Source organism: Rattus norvegicus, chromosome 1, assembly GCF_036323735.1.
Source record: "Rattus norvegicus strain BN/NHsdMcwi chromosome 1, GRCr8, whole genome shotgun sequence".
In the NCBI taxonomy this organism is placed as follows: Eukaryota; Metazoa; Chordata; class Mammalia; order Rodentia; family Muridae; genus Rattus; species Rattus norvegicus.
In genome coordinates this window covers 15,195,003-15,212,828 of record NC_086019.1, presented here as the reverse complement: position 1 = coordinate 15,212,828, position 17,826 = coordinate 15,195,003, and the positions used below count along the sequence as shown (strand labels likewise).

Sequence of the window (17,826 nt, the reverse complement as noted above, 5' to 3'; positions counted from 1 at the left end):
GTTTACAAACTGACAGAGTGGCAGCAATACACACAGCTAGCAGGGAGCTGTCCCAAGAGGCCACATGAGAACTTTACAGGCAGCTGGTTTGGGGAGCTCGTTTCCAGTTTCCTGTCTCCTGCATGTACCTTCCCTTGAAACTGATTTGAGCCACATTAACTTTGTCATAGTGGATTTCCCATCTCGCCTTCCACTGTTACTCTCCTGTTTCCTAGGATGTGAAACCATACCACCAGAAAGAACCGCGAGAATGCCACTGTGAGTACAGGAAAGGAACCAAGAAACATCTTTGGGTAGTTTGGTTAATTTTTACTTCTTGACTGTCGGCAAACTGGAGGGAGACCTAATCCAGCTATAAGATGATAGATGAAATTATCTTTGATAAGTTCATTTCGTGTAAACACGCACAGACAGGTTTCCTATTGTTTACATCCGTAAAAATGACAGTGATCTAAAATTGATACCGTGACAGGCTTTATCATAAGCAGTAGGCAATACTCATCCACAGACAAAGGGACTAATGGAAGGGATCAGCAAACCCTATCCATTTCATTAGAAAACATTTCCAACAACATTGCCTTCTCCATGTTAACAATATTAACGTTCTTATAAGTGACTGCTATTGTTCTTTGGATCCAGCCTGTACATTAATAATCATAGCTCCAACTGAAAGGAAATCGAACACTTTTAAACCCTGTAGTCCCAGGACATTTTTTAAAACATCATTTTATGCATACTTGGTTACAAAAAAACACAATATGGAGATGCATAAAAAGGCCTATCAAGCTTTAATTCATGTTGTATTTAGAGAAAATTCTTTTCTGTGGGTGAAGTGGAAGGGAAATGTGAGTTCAAGGAGAAAAAGAGAACAGCAGAGTATTTTTTTATTGTTAAGGATAATTTGCTCTCTTATTTTCAGTGGTTTAAAGTAGTTTTCAGGTTGCTGTAGTGTATAGAGTTCTTTAGATACATTTGAAAGATGTTACATTTTAAATGGAAATTTAAATAGTTCCAATATGCGACAACTACAGCCTTCATAATTAAAATTATGCTGGAAAAATCTTAATTTTAAAATACATGGACACAAAACCTTAATTTTTTTTCCTCAATAACCTATAAGAAAAAAAATCATCTTGGCCACTGTTCTCAAGGTTGTTTTTCAAACCAAAGTATTATTCAGTGTGAAAATGAGGCTTATGGGGTGCTGGGTCTATGGTAGGAGCTCAGCCTTCAGGGTGAGAATAGCAGATAATGGCCATAGAGTAGGGGTCTAGTCTGCCCTGTCCACAGGCAGCTGGGGGACCCCTGAGGTGCCTCAGTGGATAAGGACACCTGACTGAGGGCCTGAATTACATCTCCAGGATCCACATGTGGAAAGAGAGAACCGGCTTCACAAAGCCATGACCTTCACCCATGAATCAAGGCACACACATACACGCACTACCACCACCACCAGCACCACCAGCCAAATTGTAATAAAAGGAAACTGATATTTTAATCATGTGTTACGGGGGAGCATATGAGTTGGAGACCATACTGTTTTCTTGGTGCTGAGGACATGTGTTTGTTTTTCCTTTGCCCAGTGGAATTTACTTTCATTTCATAGCCAGCTGACCATCTCGTATACCCTAGGAGATGGTAACGGAATTTGAGGAAAGGGTTCCAAAGGGATGAATTGTAGATGGATATTTCTATAGGAGACTAATCTGGAATCATCATTATTAGGAATATAATTAAATGTATCCTGATGACAGAGAGCTGCATCATCATCTTCGTATATAACAGAATCTGCAATATTGTATCTTACGCGCACAGCAAAGGTCATCAAACATTGTTGTGCGTGGCACTGAACCATATGAACAAGACATGCCAGACAGCTCAGGCCGGAGACTTTTTATTCTGGAAGGGGAGAGTGGAAGCAAGCAAGAAAACACTGTTACATAGGTTGAATTGATTATAGACTTCCATACTTGTATAAGGAGACTTCAGGCACCCACAGTAGCACTGTAGTGGAGCCTTTCAAGGCCTCTTTAGAACACAGGAGGAAGCCATGATTACATCAAGGAGGAGTCGTGGAACTCCAGTTCCACATTCACAACAATGTGAATAACTATGTTGAGATCTTATTAGGGAAGCAATGCGGTGAGCTGTAACAGGCTCATTAACTCTGATTCCATTCTTCTTTAACATATAGATTGATTGATCTGCTAGGAGCTGTGATGTTCCCTTTGCTGTTGTTTTACTTTTATTGACTGGTGGATGACTGATTCTTTTGAGAAATCATCTCTAAAATTTTGTTTTGGATGGGGCTATAGGGAATCATTCGAATGCTGAACACTTTTGCTATGCTAGGCTTTTGTTTTTATTTTCCCAGCTGATTGCTTTCATGTTAAATATATGAACATTCTAATAAATAATTACAAGCGTGGCTTTGATCATTTTTGCATATTGGTAATGACAGCTCAAATCCGAAGCATACCCAACCCTTGAGAGACCTGTGTTGTGTTATCCTCCCCGACTTGAGCAATTGCTTTTAAAGACTTCTCATACGAGCTTGAGTGCAAATTAATATGCATGATTTAAGTGCTTCATGAATGCATAGTACATTTTAGGGGAGGAACAACCTAGTGGAAATTAAGAAGTCATCAGGAGACATTGCCTAGACAGGAAGGTGCAGTGAACAACACATCCTCTGGTCTGTTTCCCAAACTTGTTAGTAGAGGATCATTTTTATCTTCCTGCCATTAGTCTTACTTTTGACCTTGGAGATGGGCATTCAGGGTCCCTGACTTGCAGCACGGTGTCTGCAGTCTCCTCTCCTTTGTGTCTCACTAGCCTCTCTTGAACTCAAGGTCCTACCTGTGTTTGTGGAAGGTTGAATAAAACCTATCAACTAAGAATCTATTGCAGTTACTTGAGTCCATCCATAGGACAGACATGTTGTGCTCTAGGTTAAGGTCACCGTCTCCAGGATTTCCTTGTTTTACAAGTAGTCAGATTGTTTCTTATCAGTAAGTGCATAAAATACTTCTGACCAGGTCAAACTGCCACTCACAGTCACTGACTCTATTGTAGATTGTAGTGAGAAACTTGGCTTCTTTAAAAACACAGAAAAATTATATGAATGTACTTTCATTTTAAACCCAGGTGTGGGATATAGGACTACTTCAAATTGTCCACAGCAGCTGACTATGATTTGCCCCATGCTCTAGCAGGGGTGTGATTTTGACAGGTACAGATAGTTTCTGCAAATGTGTAACATTTGGAATTCTGGGAACTTGTCAGAGGGTATATAAATGCTAGGGCCCCCCAGAGTTGGAGAATCTCTTGGAGGGGGGTTGGTTGGTTGCTCTTGGTTGGGGTTAGTTAAGTAGTCATGTACAAAGAGGAAACAACAGGAGGAAATTAGATATTCTGATGGCAAGATCAAACTTACCCCAAGGAACCCCATGTCCCAGTCAGCAGGAAGTAGTCTCATGATAATGATGCTCCTTTCACCTCTGTTCTTTTCTCTCTCCTGTCTAGCATTAGAAGGTTAAAAAGGTGGAAGGAAAAAGAACCCACAAGGGAGCCAAAAGTCTGGCCACACTGGAATCTACTTTTTTGACCTGTTATTAAAAAAAATCTGAATATTGTTATCGAAGCTACCATTAGTTTGGTCCTATCACAGATCAAACTAATGGTAGCTTTAATGGTAACTTTCAGGACCAATGTGGCCTTAACTAGAAGGGAGTACCTAGCTTAAACCCCCTTGAGGTGGCATGTCTTCAACAATGTTTAGCTTCTTGCAAACCACTGTCACCCTTTTCTGGTGACACTTGGCTACTTGACATACCACCACCAACAGCAACCAACCAACACCCCACCAACAGTTTCCCAACTCTCGGGGCCTTAGCAATTATATACGCTCTGAAGACTCCCCAGAATTCCAAACATCACATACTCACAAGTTTGTATGAGGGCTTGAATACCTGGATATTCAGCTCCTCTGTCTTATCTGAAAATTTGCAGACTTTGTCTTCTTCATCTGTTAAAAGGGCAGGAGCACATGCCTGAAACATGAGCCTTTTTTTTTTAGGATTTTTTTATTTGTAATGGTTGCTTCTCTCAGGTGGGTCTTGATCTGTAAGCCATTCCCTGGGGTTGTTCTTGTCAGAGAGACTTTCCCAGTGTCCTTTGCCCCTTAGTGCTCTCTCTCCATCTGCCCAGTCTCTCTTCTTTTCAATGGATTGTAGTCTCCATATTAGGGTAGCAGTGAATTTGAACACTCTAACTGGCATGGCTCTGTGTGAATCTATACAACTATCTAAATGAGCCCAGACACCTCAGGACTTATCTCTCACATCATAAGCTGTTTAGGGGTTCAGTGATCAGATCCTATGATCGAGAGTTCATCTTTTTGGTGCCGCCCCCCAGTCTGGGGCCTAATGAACCTTGGGGGATGACATGGTCTCTTCAAATTTCTCCTTATTCATTCTGTGTGTTTTATCTCCTAGATTCTTTTAAAAAAGTATTTTTGGGAAATCTCCAATAGAATCAAACCTCAGCTCTGGTAATGGACCTTTTAATATCTTACTGACTATGCATATCTCAAAAAATAGTTTCAGAAACTTAATCCCCAACTCATTGACCCCAGCTAGCATAGACTTAGACCTCTTGCCTTCTACTTGATCCAAGAAAGCCCTGATCAATGGACTGTGTCCTAGTGGTGGAGTGGGAGTGGTAGTTGTCAGGACCCTGATCCATAGTCCATGCCAGAGAATGCTGACTATAAACTCTGCAGTTCTTAATAGGTCTCAGAGAGAAATTCTTGGCCTCCTGAAGTTCCTTTTTTTTTTTTTTTCCTTTTAAAAATACTTTATAAATCAAATACTTGAGACCAGTTGTTCTGGCCTCAGCAGCTTTGGCCTCTGAAACATGGCACCTCTGGTAGGTATGCCTTTTTTCAACTTATGAGTGGCTCTAGAATAGAAGTGGGGACAAGGACTGGAAAGTGCTTAACCCAACCCCCAGCATGAATTCCATGTGTAATATTCCTGATTTTAAAGAAGAATAAAGGACCTTGACTCCTATCTTATTAAAATGCAAAAGTACCTTTTCCTTATAGACCAAGGTACTTATACCATACCAGTCTAGCTGAGATAAGACTGTCAAGAAAACCCTCAAGCTGTCTTGTTAAGAGGCAACCATTGGTAGCAGCGCTCTGTACCCCATCGTGCAGGACCCCCATTGAGGAAAGTGCAGCCACTTCTCCAGCAATAGCTCAGCTGCCATTTTACTTTCCTTCTTCGTGATTCTTTGGAACCATGAGCTTAGTTACTGTCTCCTGCTGGGTTTACTTCCAAAAGGACTCTATAGCCTTTCTTCCTGAGTGTCCTTGTGTATTTTCCATGCTAACTCTTCCCACAGCCGTCTGCTTTAGCGTGCCTATAAGGTTCTGACTTAGCCTGCAGCTAATACGCTCACACACACACACATTCCTCCTTATCTTGTCCTAGGAACCTATTGGTCTTTCATGCAGTGAACGAAAGTGCATTTGTCAGCATTTATACTTGGAGAGATCCATCCATCATAGCTCTCCATTTCTTCTTTGTATTGTTTCCTTTTAATTGCTTTTGTGCTATGTTGACCTATTTAATTTGAGTCCTATGCTCCGAGCCCTGGAGTAACTGCTGCATGGTTTATAACATACCTCGTTCGATTTTTGGTTTTGATTGGGAACTCCTACCTGCATCAACTGGGAAGGACCATGACGTAAAATGACAAGAGAAATCTCTGACACTACTGTGGGGAGGCAGGTCTGATCCTGTCAGTGGGACTACACTGCCCTCTCCCCCTTCCTTTTTCTTCTTATATTTGTGAATGCGTGACGGTCAGAAGGCAACCAGGTGTTGGCTCCCATCTTCCACCTTGTTTGTGACGGTGTCTTTTATTTTCCTGCTGAGTATGACAGAGCAGAGTATCTGGCCCACAGACTTCTGGGGATTCTCATGCTCACCTTGCTGTAGGAGTGGCTGAAACCAGAGTTAAGTGAAACTACTTCTGGCTCTCTGTAGGCTCTGTGGACCTGGACTCAAGTTATTGGTCATACTTACATAGCAAGATGCTTTACCCACTGAGCCATCTTCCCAGCCCCTCGTCCCTGCCTTTCTTTTGTAGTGAAGAGGTGCTCATTGACTCTTGTCAACCTCCCACTGCAGAGCAGGGGAAGCACAGGATGAGTGAAAATTAGCGTTTGTGCAGGGAAGGTGTTTCTATAAGACTCCAGCACCATTCCAGGTAGATTACAGGTAGCTGCACTTCTGGGTAGAAGCTCATTGCTGTAATGTCTCCTGCTTGCTACAAACTTCCTTACTTCGCTGTCACAACTGACTTCTCTTCGTAGAGTCACACAAGTGTAAATGTGTCTGGGGCTTTATTGAACCCAGCTCTGTTGGGTTTTGTTGGCTTTTTACCAGGAGGAAAATATACAATAGGAACTTTAAGAACTATTGGATATTCTGAGCCTGGCTGATTTTCCGTTTTGGGGAGAGTTATTGATCTTAGTATAAAGGGGAATGTGGGGAGACATTGTCTGCTTTTCTGGGGAACAGTGGGAAGCCTTCCAATAAAATCTTGTTCTGTAAAAAGTCTAGCACCCCAAAGCAATTTGTGCTAAATAGGTGAGTAAAATGACATCTCAGTGTTGGGCACAAATGACTCACCTGCAAGGAGAAAACCCCAGGCATTCAGAGCCAGGCCGAAGCTGAAACCTGTCTTCTAAATCAGATCTGACTGCTGCTTTTCCTTTCCCACCCCTCTGGAAGATGGGATGTTCCTGTCACCTTTGACTCGACTTATGTGACAACACTAGACACTTCTTAATCTGTAGGCAGCTTCTTCCCTGCGTATCTCCGTGGCAAGCCAGTCCTGATGGCTTTTCCATCGTATTCCCTCGGATAAGCAAAACTGCAATTAGCCTCAATTATAAGCTTTTGGCTCACAGCCCAACCTCAAAGCCCTTTCTTAAAGCGATACAGCCTTCACTAGTCAAAGCAATAAGTGCAGATGCTGCCCAACCTAAAATGTAGGGATTATCCTCCTTGGCGGGTATTTGGAGCTCAGCAAGTTATTAGGTGGGAAGCCATGGGTGCCTTCTTAAAAGGAAATATAATCTCCCCTCCCCCCAAAATATAATTTTTATTCCTTAACCCTTTTCGTGTCACTTGAATAGGGTCAGATTTATGTTGCGTAAGCTCTTCTATGAGCATTCTTCATAATTAATTGTAGAGGTAATCTAGAAAAACATCCTTGATTTAATTTCAAAGTGTGCCTCTGAGAATTCTTTTTTTAATCCATAGAGGCGGGTTCTAATGTGTGGGGACACCGAGTTCATCAGTTCCATGTTGTCCATGGCTCAGGGAGTATTTTGTCTCTCTTCTTCACTCTTTAGGACACAATCTTTTGTAGACACCTGTTAAAAAGACTAGAATATGGGTCATATATTTGGGGTGTCTTAGAAATATAAGCTCCCAGTTTTCAAGCTTAGTTACCATTTTGGGGACCCTTTTAGGTACAGTGAATTATGGCCTCCCTGGCCCCGTGAGGTAGTCCAAATTCTGAGGTTAGGTGAACCATAGAGTTGAAGTGGGGAAGGAGACTCATGAGTCCGCCTAAGGCCGACTCAGGACGGCTGGACTCCAGAAGTCCCGTTGCTAAGAACTGCAAGGTATGGTTTAACATACAGGCCTTCTGTCTACCTCCTTCTTCCCCTCCCCCTTTCCTCTCATTATGGGAAGAACTAAGGTCTAGATAACTTAATTTCATGTGGAAAATTATTTGATGATGAAGCACCATTCCCTGAAATCTTTTTCTTGGAAAATGTGCTGTTTTGCCACCACTAATGAGCACAATACAATGTTCTAATGTGGAAATGCGCATTAGAACACCTGTGGAAAGAGTGTCCTGTATTCAGACCAAGAGGCAAGTCATGAACTATTAGAGTGATCAAGATTGACTTCATGAAATTCATAGGCAAATGGATTGAGCTAGAAAATATCATCCTGAGTGAGGTAACCCAATTGCAGGAAAACACACATGGTATGCACTCACTGATTAGTGAATTTTTAGCCAAAAAGCTTGAATTACCCAATATGAAGTCCACAGACCACATGATGCTCAAGAAGAAGGATGACCGAAGTGTGGGTGCTACACTCCTTCTTAAATGGGGGAACAAAAATATTCATAGGAGGGGATATGGAGGCAAAGTTTGGAGCAGAGGCTGAAGGAATGGCCATTCAGAGCCTGCCCCACATGGGTACACAAACCATACATATACAGCCACCAAAACTAGGTAAGATTGATGAAGCTAAGAAGTGCATGCTGCCAGGAGTTGGATATAGATCTCTCCTGAGAGGCACAGCCAGAGCATGTCAAATACAGAGGTGAATGCTAGCAGCAAACCACTGAACTGAGAACAGGACCTCTGTTGGAGGAATTAGAGAAAGGATTGAAAGAGCTGAAGGGGCTTGCAACCCCATAAAAACAGTGCCAACCAACCAGAGCTTCCAGGGACTAAACCACTACCCAAAGACTATACATGGACTGACCCAGGGCTCCAACTGCATATATAGCAGAGAATAGCCTTGTTGGGTACCAATGGAAGAAGAAGTCCTTGGTCCTGCCAAGGTTGGACTCCCCCAATGTTGGGAGGGGGTTGGAAGGGGAGGAGAACAACCTTATAGGAGAAGGGAAGGGGGAGGGGATAGAGGCTTATGTCCAGGAAACTGGGAAAGGGAATAACGTTTGAAATGTAAATAAAAAAATCCAATAAAAGAAAAAATTAGTATATGTGTATGGCTTTGCCAGGAAATGACCTGAATAGACTCTTCCTCTTCAGGAGGCAGAAGAATATCCAAGATAAAAGTGACTTTGGTTTGATGTGAATACCCACTAGGAAGGTCTTAGAACTTACATAAATAACTAAGTAGCCTTAACTTCTCCAGGCTTCTGCTGCCTTGGCCCTGGGAAGAGGCTAGGGTGGTAAATCAAAGGACCCCACCAGTGGAGTTGAGAAGAGTGGAGCTGTAGTTTAGTGAGGGAAGACTTAAGGTAGGCTCATGACTGCATCTAGAATACATTATATTTTGAGCTGGAACAAACTTAGTTTTTCAATCAAATGAAACCCAGAGGAAATCATTTTGTTTAAGAGATTTTTTCCCCCCTCTGAAGCTATAACATCTCAGTTGCTTGCTTTCTGTTGTAATCCCACTTTTGTTTTTTTGGTTTTGTTCTTCAAACACAAAAGGGCTTTTGTATGCGGATCTCAGAGGCAGCTGTGAGGAATAAGCCAGGGAGCTGTGTGCAGGGTGCGCTGTCTTCACAGAGGTGCAGCCAGAATGGAAAGGGCGGTGGCGGGGGGTCTGAGTATAGGAGCTCCCATCACCAAGCACTGGAGAAAGCTGTTGGATTTACCACCACACATTTTTAAGCCCTAAAAGAAAGAAAGCTGTGGAAAATTAAGTCTAGAAACATGGTATTTGTTGGAAATGTAGAGGGAAGCCTCAGGTTTCAGACAGTGAAATAGGTAGGTAGGTAGGTAGGTAGGTAGGTAGGTAGGTAGATAGATAGATAGATAGATAGATAGATAGATAGATAGATAGATAGATAGATAGATAGGGATAGAGACAGACAGACAGACAGACACACACACACACACACACACACACACATACATACATACATTTGGCTTCCTTCAATTATGGGCTATATTCTATAACCCATACAAATCTTTTCCTTGATAAATTGCTTTTGGCCAATGCTTTATCATAACAGAAAGCAAATGAACGTATCTCCATGTCACAATAAAAAAAATATGCATGTGTGCTCTAGAAACCTGAAGCTGCAGGTTGCACACTCCTTGCTTTAAATGTATGACCCAAGGCATTAGTCATCCAGGGCGTCCCAGGAGCTAAAATGTTAGACACCCCTGGATGTACGTGGCAGCCAAATAGCTTGCTGGTCTGCTCCCAGGTACTTTGTTTTTATTTCTTCTGTAGGATAAGGAATTAGTTCTAGACTGAATGTTTAGCACTCCTGCTCAAACAGGGAGGAGCACTGAGCCATCTCTGGCATACATGAGGTATGAGTCTTAGATGTAACATATTGATGTTCTCTCCTACAGCCCAGGCATGTGGATGAATACGCACACGTGCAAGCATACATATGAGACAGCCTTGTCCCACGTGTTTTCTTCCACTTAAACCCAATGTTCACCTCCTCATGGTCACAGCCTCTTAACACAATAGGACCCATAATACCGGAAGCTGCCAGTTACAGTGTGTTATTCTTTAGTGGGAATTGTACCAGGACAATTGTATTGTTCAACTTCACAATGGGTACAGTGATTACTAGTATCTGTGTTTTACTGAGGACTCTGAAGCTCGAGTAGGAAAGATCATGAGCGTGAGATCTTGCAACTAAAACACAGTGTAATTTCAGATACAAGCGTGACCGTTATTGCATTCTGTGTCTTCAACATGTATTTGTTGATTACCCACCATTTAAATGTGTTATAATAGGAATCACTGTTCCTATCACTTCATCGTTCATCCATGGAAAAATCTACTGGAACGTGCACATATGTGGTCATGAAACATTTGCTTTTCTTTATAAATGGGGCCTGGTTGAAGTATGTAAGTTACAAATCCATTCCACTATATAATAGAAAGCTAACAGCGGTTCCAATGAAACCTCGTGTGACTGGCAGACTACAAGTAGGCTCTCAGCACTGGTAGTGTCCCAGTCCCTTGGCTTATCATTTTATCTCAGCCATTGACGTTCCAGGTAACGTACCTATATCTAAGACAGAAAGTAGATGGACAAAACAAAGGCAGAATGGCAGCCCCAGATGAACAGGCCTAGTTCTTTCAAGAAGGAAGGATTTCCAGAGATGCAGAGAAATCTGGAGAGGTAGGACTGTAGGGAAGCCGCCGTAGGGCAGTTAGTTATCTGTTAGTCTGTCAGAATCAACTCACTAAGGGTGAGTCACTGAGGCAGAATGGCCTGCTCGTCACATTTCTGAAAGCAGAGGAATTCATCCCCATCGCGCAAGTAAGGTGACCTGAACTATGAACTAAGATTCATAGGGAATGCCAGGGTGTGAAACAGAACCAGTGGCTCAGTGATGCCTCATTTCTATGGGTTCCCATTCCCTGCATGTACCTCCAGTTTGCTTCCAAAGTTCTTTCATATCTCGGTGCTCACTACAGAAATTCAGTAAATAGCCAAGCCATGTTCCAGGGTTGTATCTGTGGGTTTTGGCCAGGACTACCTCATAGATCTCCTAGAGTTGGACTGAAGTTCATTTTAACAGACCCCACCACTTTCCATAGCGCTCTGTCTCTTTTTAGACCTCCTACCTTAAACACAACCAGGAGACTCCTTGCTTGAAACTCCTGGCCTCTAGGTGGATGGCCAAGCTTCTTAGCAACCCAGCAGGAGAAATCTCTGGTTTCTCAGGGACAACCTAGTAATTCTAGCCTAATCATGACATTGGGTCCTTCTGTGTCCCTGGGGAGGTAAACACTACCCAGAGTTTATGAAGGAGGAACAATGAATGAATGCCCCATGCACTTGAGTAGGATTGTCTTCCAAGGTCATTTTAACTGTGTTTATGTTCATCACCATCAGGGTGAGGAGTGAGACCTACATATGTATGCACATGCGCTCATATATACTTGGACAGTCACACACAAACACAGAATATTGGCCATATTTGGTTTTCTTCAAACAGAAGTCTAATGCAAACACAGTCGTGCAGTCACATAATGTCGGGTACCATCGTGAGTGCGGTAGTGCAGTGCCTTTGGGGTGATTGTGTCTACGGCAAAATATATCTAACTTTCAACACTGAATTTCTGATGAGAACTTCTCGTCTTGAAATCAAACAGTGCTGGACCTGAGTCAGCTGTTTCTTGTAAGTCTTCAGCTGACTCTTTAGGCCAAAAGAGGGAAGAAGAGTGTGTGGTAATGCTTAAAGGAGGCAGTGAATAAGGAGCTAAACCAACCCTTTGGGTCCTCCCCAACACCTATCTTTAAATGTGCTTACTGTACTGAGTCTACAGGGAGAGCCGGTATTTGGAATCCCCAAACATATATTTGCATAAAGTTACAATGTATGGAGAAATAGACTTTTACATCCTTGTTCTCTGATGCTTCTTGCCAAAATAAATTATTTGGTGAGATTTAGCGCTCTCCAAGGATGGCTGAAAGAGTCTCATTGTCTGGAGAAAGAAGTAAGAACTTTTAATAGAGGACGGCAGCCAAAACTTCAAAATGTTACAAAGATCTCTGCTTGGGCTATGTTGACTTTAAGTTACTTAGAAATTAACAGAATCCATATATAAATGATACACACATGCATATGTAAACAGAATACATATATTAAAACAGAGATACTGTTGTTGGGGTATGAACTAAGGATATTCTTACTACAGAAAGTGAAGAATCCTGGAAGCTGTAATTGACACCCAATCTCATGTCACTTGAACTATGTGGATGGTTTTATTATATTTCCCCACTGTTTAAATGAGTCTGGAGTTGGGAGGATAATTTAGCCAAGGTTGATAAAATCTAAATCTAATACTATGCTTGACTACCAAATGTGAAAGCCAGATCCCTTACAAATAATGACCCTTAATATCTGGTTTGTTTCTTTCTAAGAGTATGTAATGAAAACTGGGATTTGTGGTATATAATTCTTTAGTGTGTGTGTGTGTGTGTGTGTGTGTGTGTGTGTGTGTGTGTATGTGTGTGTGTAATATTTCCTAATGTTGTTAATGTTCTTTAACAATATTTTAAAAGTCATTAAAAATTCCATCAAGTTAAAGTACCAATGAAGTGGGAAAGTCATTTAAATACTGGCCTTATCACAGTTAAGGTCTTAATAATTGGTTAAAAGGTGGAAATACAAGAGAGTCGCTCCTCTTTAGAGGCAAAGGTTTGGTTTTATGAATTTCTGTTTGTTGCTGTGACCACAGTAACTAGGAGAACAGCTTCATGAGGAGTATGCATTTGGCCCATAGCTGCTCAGGTTTCCATCCACGGGTGCTTTGTGTGCTTATGCAAAACAGCAGGGTAGGGAAAGCATGTGGCAGATGGCATTCTCCCCACACCCCTGTTGACTCCACAAAGCAAGGCCCACTCCCGATGACTGCTTCCTCCAATTAGGCCCCACCTTCTAAAGGTTCTAGAACCTCCAGAACATTACCATTCACTAGGGGACCAAGTTTCTAATATATAAGACTCCAGGGGAACTCTTCACCACCAAACCATAATGCAACTTTTAAGTGCAGCATGACACTGTGGTATTGATAAGACCATTCACTTACTTGGTAGCGGATTTCACAAGGACGTTTATTGCTGCTTGATTACAAGCCAAAGAGGATGAATGTCTTTCCCCAATAGTAGTCTGACCCTTTTCCTGCCTAACAAGTCTCTGAATTCTATGCATACCCTGGAGTTGAGGAGGCAGTGACCCTTCCAGGAGGGTCCCTAAGAATGCAATTACTATAAGCAGAAATACTCAGGAGAGCGCCGTCTGTGAAGATGGATGAGAGAACAAATTGAGAGGACAGCTTTAAAGTGCTAAGCATATGTTTGATGAACGATTGCTAGCCTCGAATGGTACACTTCATCTCCACTTTAGGGCTACAACTTGAGATAGTATTCTTATCCTTTCAACAGGTTCAAACTATCCTGACACTTAGCTTTTATATCCAAGGCTAAATTTAATGGCTCCATGTTGAAACTTTCATAGTTGTAGATAAGTCAACGGAAGAGTGGCGGATATAGACCGTTCTATTTTCTGGCCTCGTGTACCTGCTCATTTTACATGGGAGTATGCTATTCAGATGGATGCAATTCTAGATTGCCCCATCTTAGAAGTGGAGGTCAGTGCATTGGCTGTCATAGTAAGCTGTTCTGGGGATAGGATAGAATTATTTAACAGAATGTGTGTGTGTGTGTGTGTGTGTGTGTGTGTGTGTGTGTGTGTGTGTGTGTGTGTGTGTGTGTGTGTTCATTATATTGGTTAACTCCTAGGAGCACCTATATTTGTTTTCATATTGTAGATGCCTTTGCTCCCCAGGTTAGCATGTATTCCCTTGAGAATATGTTGCTATACAAAGGCTGAAGAAGGCCCTTTTTGCTATATGGTCCTTCCATGCTGATCTGGGCTCTTCACCTTACTAGCTTTGCCCATGGATACATGACCCATGTCTTTATCTATGGCATTGACCTGATAATGTTCGTTGTCCAAGCTCTGGTGAGGATTGAATGACATGACACTAAGAGACGGCCTCTGATGCATACAGCTGTTTCTTTTCCCCTTTCCATGCCTCTGCCGAGCATGCTAGAGCAGGGACCCAGGGATTGCTACTGTTTTTTCAACTTTTGACAGTACACTCATGCTTCTGTCAGGGTCCGGTGTTCTATAGTACAGAGTTAGGTTGCTAGGTTATGTTATTAACTTGCCTTGATCCTATTGCCTCATTGATATCAGAAATATTTGCCTGTCAATCTGCCTAGTGCTGTAATAGTATAGTTAACAGGCAGGTATGCCAATCCCACTGTCTGTGACAAGAGGGCACTCAGTGACTAGCATACTGGCACTAAGGCGGCATGGGTTGGGATGGCTTTCCTGGTTTCTTCCTGATTATCAGAGATTCCTTCTGACTTCCTTATTGATGCCCTATCTTTGTTCACTCACTTTCCCTGCTCAGACTATGAATGCCTCTTCCAGAAATCCCATCGGAGCTTCTGATCTAGCTGTCTTTCAGATAGCATGTAGTACCATAGGTGTTCGTGGCTGCAAGAGCTGTGAAGAGTTATCTGTGGGGTTTGAGTACTGAAGTGTTTGTATCTGTGTCCATGAACCTCATGAGGGACAGGACAGATCAAATAGTAGGAAGATTGAACTAGGGGATGTGAGGAGTATTGTGAACATTAGAATGGCCTTGGGGAGTCCGTTAAGAATCTGACTAGTATGCTGTTTCATTGTTACAATGCTTCTCCAGGTAAAGGCTAGTTTCAGCACCAGAGGGTAAACTGAGGGAAGCTGAGTGTGGAGTCAGTGATTGGAGACTGACTGATAGCAGCCTATGGGGGATGATGGTGCTGCCAATGGAGGAGGGGGAGAGTGCTGCCAATGACAACCAGTGACTAGAGAAAAGAAACAGGGGGGAAATCACACACACACACACACACACACACACACACACACACTCACACATTGGGTGGATGGAGTTGGGGATGGAGCAAGCTTCAACAAACAGGCTCCAACAAACTTTATTCTTTCTCTTAGCCTTTTCATACCTTAAGACAAAGTTCTCTATGTAAGAAAAAAATTACCTCATAGACACAAGTCACGTATTCTCTAAAAGCAATCACTACAAAAACATATTCTTCCAAAAAAGACTAAAATCATTACACAATAGGAAATTATGACAGGATGATTGATTATGTATTCTTCTTTTGAAATTCGTACCTAACTAAACATTTCCCAACTATCTTTCTCTCCACAAGCAATAACTTTCCTATCATTGATTAACACAGTTTAAGCAAGGCCAGTCTACAGCAGTGAGTGTTTTTCTGTGCTTAGCCGTTGGTAATTTGTATTTTCCAAGAAACAGATCATCGTCACCTTAGGTCTCAGTTTTAAGCTCATTTAGCTCAGCTAAACTGGCTAGCTGTCTAGTCTCTGGTCATATTCACAATAGAATTGTTCATAACTTTTCATGGTGCACACTGAAACCTGTGCCTGTGGCCACATCCCTACATCACAAGATCCAGGAACTCAGACCCAACCTAGAATGAATGTTTTCTTTGATTGCTAACTTGTCCCAAGCTCATTTTTCCTCCCTGAAGAACGATTACATGCTTATAACGCATGGAAGTTCACTGTATTCCTTTTCCAACTATGTAGCCTTCACTAGAAGGCATGGGCCCCATTTTATTCTTAATTCTAACTTTATTATAACTTAAACATCTCCTTAAACATTTTATCGATGAACCTTATCTTCCTAAAACTATATAAGTCAAATCAGGAATTCTGTAAAGTAACTCATCTGAACAATATTATTTTATGAAAGTTCATCTTCATATTGATCTACAGGGAAGTTGCCAGTCAAGTGGGCTGCCTCCCAAGAAAAGCCCCCTTGCCCACTGCAGCTCCTCCTGCCTGCAGGGTGTCCACCATTACATATTTTTTATTTTGTATATGCTAAGCATTGTCATGGGTATGTGCATGTGTACTGGGGCGGGTACATGTATATGTGTGTGCATTAGAGAGGAACAGGAAGAGAGAGGAAAAGTGTGAGAGAGCGTGTATGTGGAGGCCACAGGTCACATGGTGATGCCCTCCTTGCTGATTCTCCGTCTTACTTCTCAAGAGCAAATATCTCACGGAACCTAAAGCTCGTCAGCTTGGCCAAGCTAAGTGGCCAGTGATCTGGGGATCATCCTGTCTGTGTTTTCTTGTCTCAAGCACTGGAGTTACAGAAGTATGCCACAGAACCCCACTTTTACATGGGTATCGAGGACCCGAATTGAGGTCCTCATGCTTGCACAGCATTTTACTAACTCATCTCTCTAGCCCTTAGTTTCATATGTTAGATGAAGAAAATAAGGACTTGGATTATTCTGATTTTCCCTATCATATTCTGCTTGTGTCCATTTCTACACTGTAAACGAAGCTCCATTTTGTAGATGATGTCTGAGATCATATTCTCCCCTTGATTGAAGATCTCCCCTGGGCTCCTTATTTTCAGCTGGCCCATTGCCAGTCTCCCTGCCAAGGCATGTGAGACCGTATAAACCCTGGCACACAAACTCTTGTACTCACCAACTTCCCTGTCTGGTCTCAGTAGGACATTAACTTATGCATGAACCTACTTGGCACCTTTGTCTTTCCTTGCTTCTTTCCCTGTCTGACCAAGACTTACTCTGTCCCCTCCATTACAAGGCCAAATGAATGTCACCACATCTATAAAGATGCTTATATTTTTTACCCCAGGATCTGTTCCATTTTTAGTGACTATAAAATACAGGTCTGCCTTCACCATGTGTTTGCATGTTATCAATAATATGTCACCTCCCTAGTCTGAGATTTTATATTATATACCTAGTATTTCGTGTACTGCCTGGGTATATAGTAGGCTAAATCAGTGTTTATTAAAGAAATTTGTCTATGTTACTAAAGTGTTCACTGTTATTGTTGTATGTCTATTTGTGTGTTCATGTGTGTGTAAGTATGTGTTGTATGGATATGCCAGAAGTTTATATTATGCGTCTAAATCAATCACGTTTCCACCTTATCATTTGAGATCGCAGCTCTCACTGAACTTGGAATACACCAATTGTCTAGACAGCCCGGTCAGTAAACTCTAGGGACCCTCCTGTCTTTGCCTCCCTGGTGCTGAGAATAAAAGCACACGTATGTCACTATACATGGCTTCTTACATGGATGGTGAGGATTTGGACTCAGTCAGATGTTTTCACAAGTACCTTACCAATTGAGCCATTTTCCCAGTCACCTGTCTCTGCCCTGCTTAACTGGAACTAGGGTGAAATCCAGTGTCCTCCATATTCTAGGCAAGTGAACTCTATCCTTATGTTCAGTTCACTTTGAGACAAAGTCTTTTCCAAATTGCCCAGGCTGATCTTGAACTCACTTTGTAGACCTGACAGACCTTGAAGTTGCACTCTACCTGCCTCCAGCTACCCAGTAGCCAGCATTATAGGCCGTACCACTGGGCCAACTTCCTGCTCTGTTTTATAAATTTTCTT

The 17,826-nt window shown here is 42.2% G+C and overlaps 1 protein-coding gene across 2 annotated transcripts in view; it reads left to right on the top strand.

The window, feature by feature from the left end:
* Arfgef3 (ARFGEF family member 3) overlaps positions 1 to 17,826 on the top strand; it is a 165,169-nt gene that overhangs the window by 10,914 nt on the left and 136,429 nt on the right. Inside the window, exon 3 of one of the 2 annotated variants that reach the window (XM_039098805.2) lies at positions 216 to 258. The exons of the other annotated variant lie outside the window; for it this stretch is intronic. Within the exon in view, the coding sequence (XP_038954733.1) occupies positions 251 to 258 (8 nt within the window). The 5' untranslated portion in view covers positions 216 to 250. The remainder of the gene's footprint in view (positions 1 to 215; positions 259 to 17,826) is intronic. 2 annotated transcript variants of the gene reach the window in all.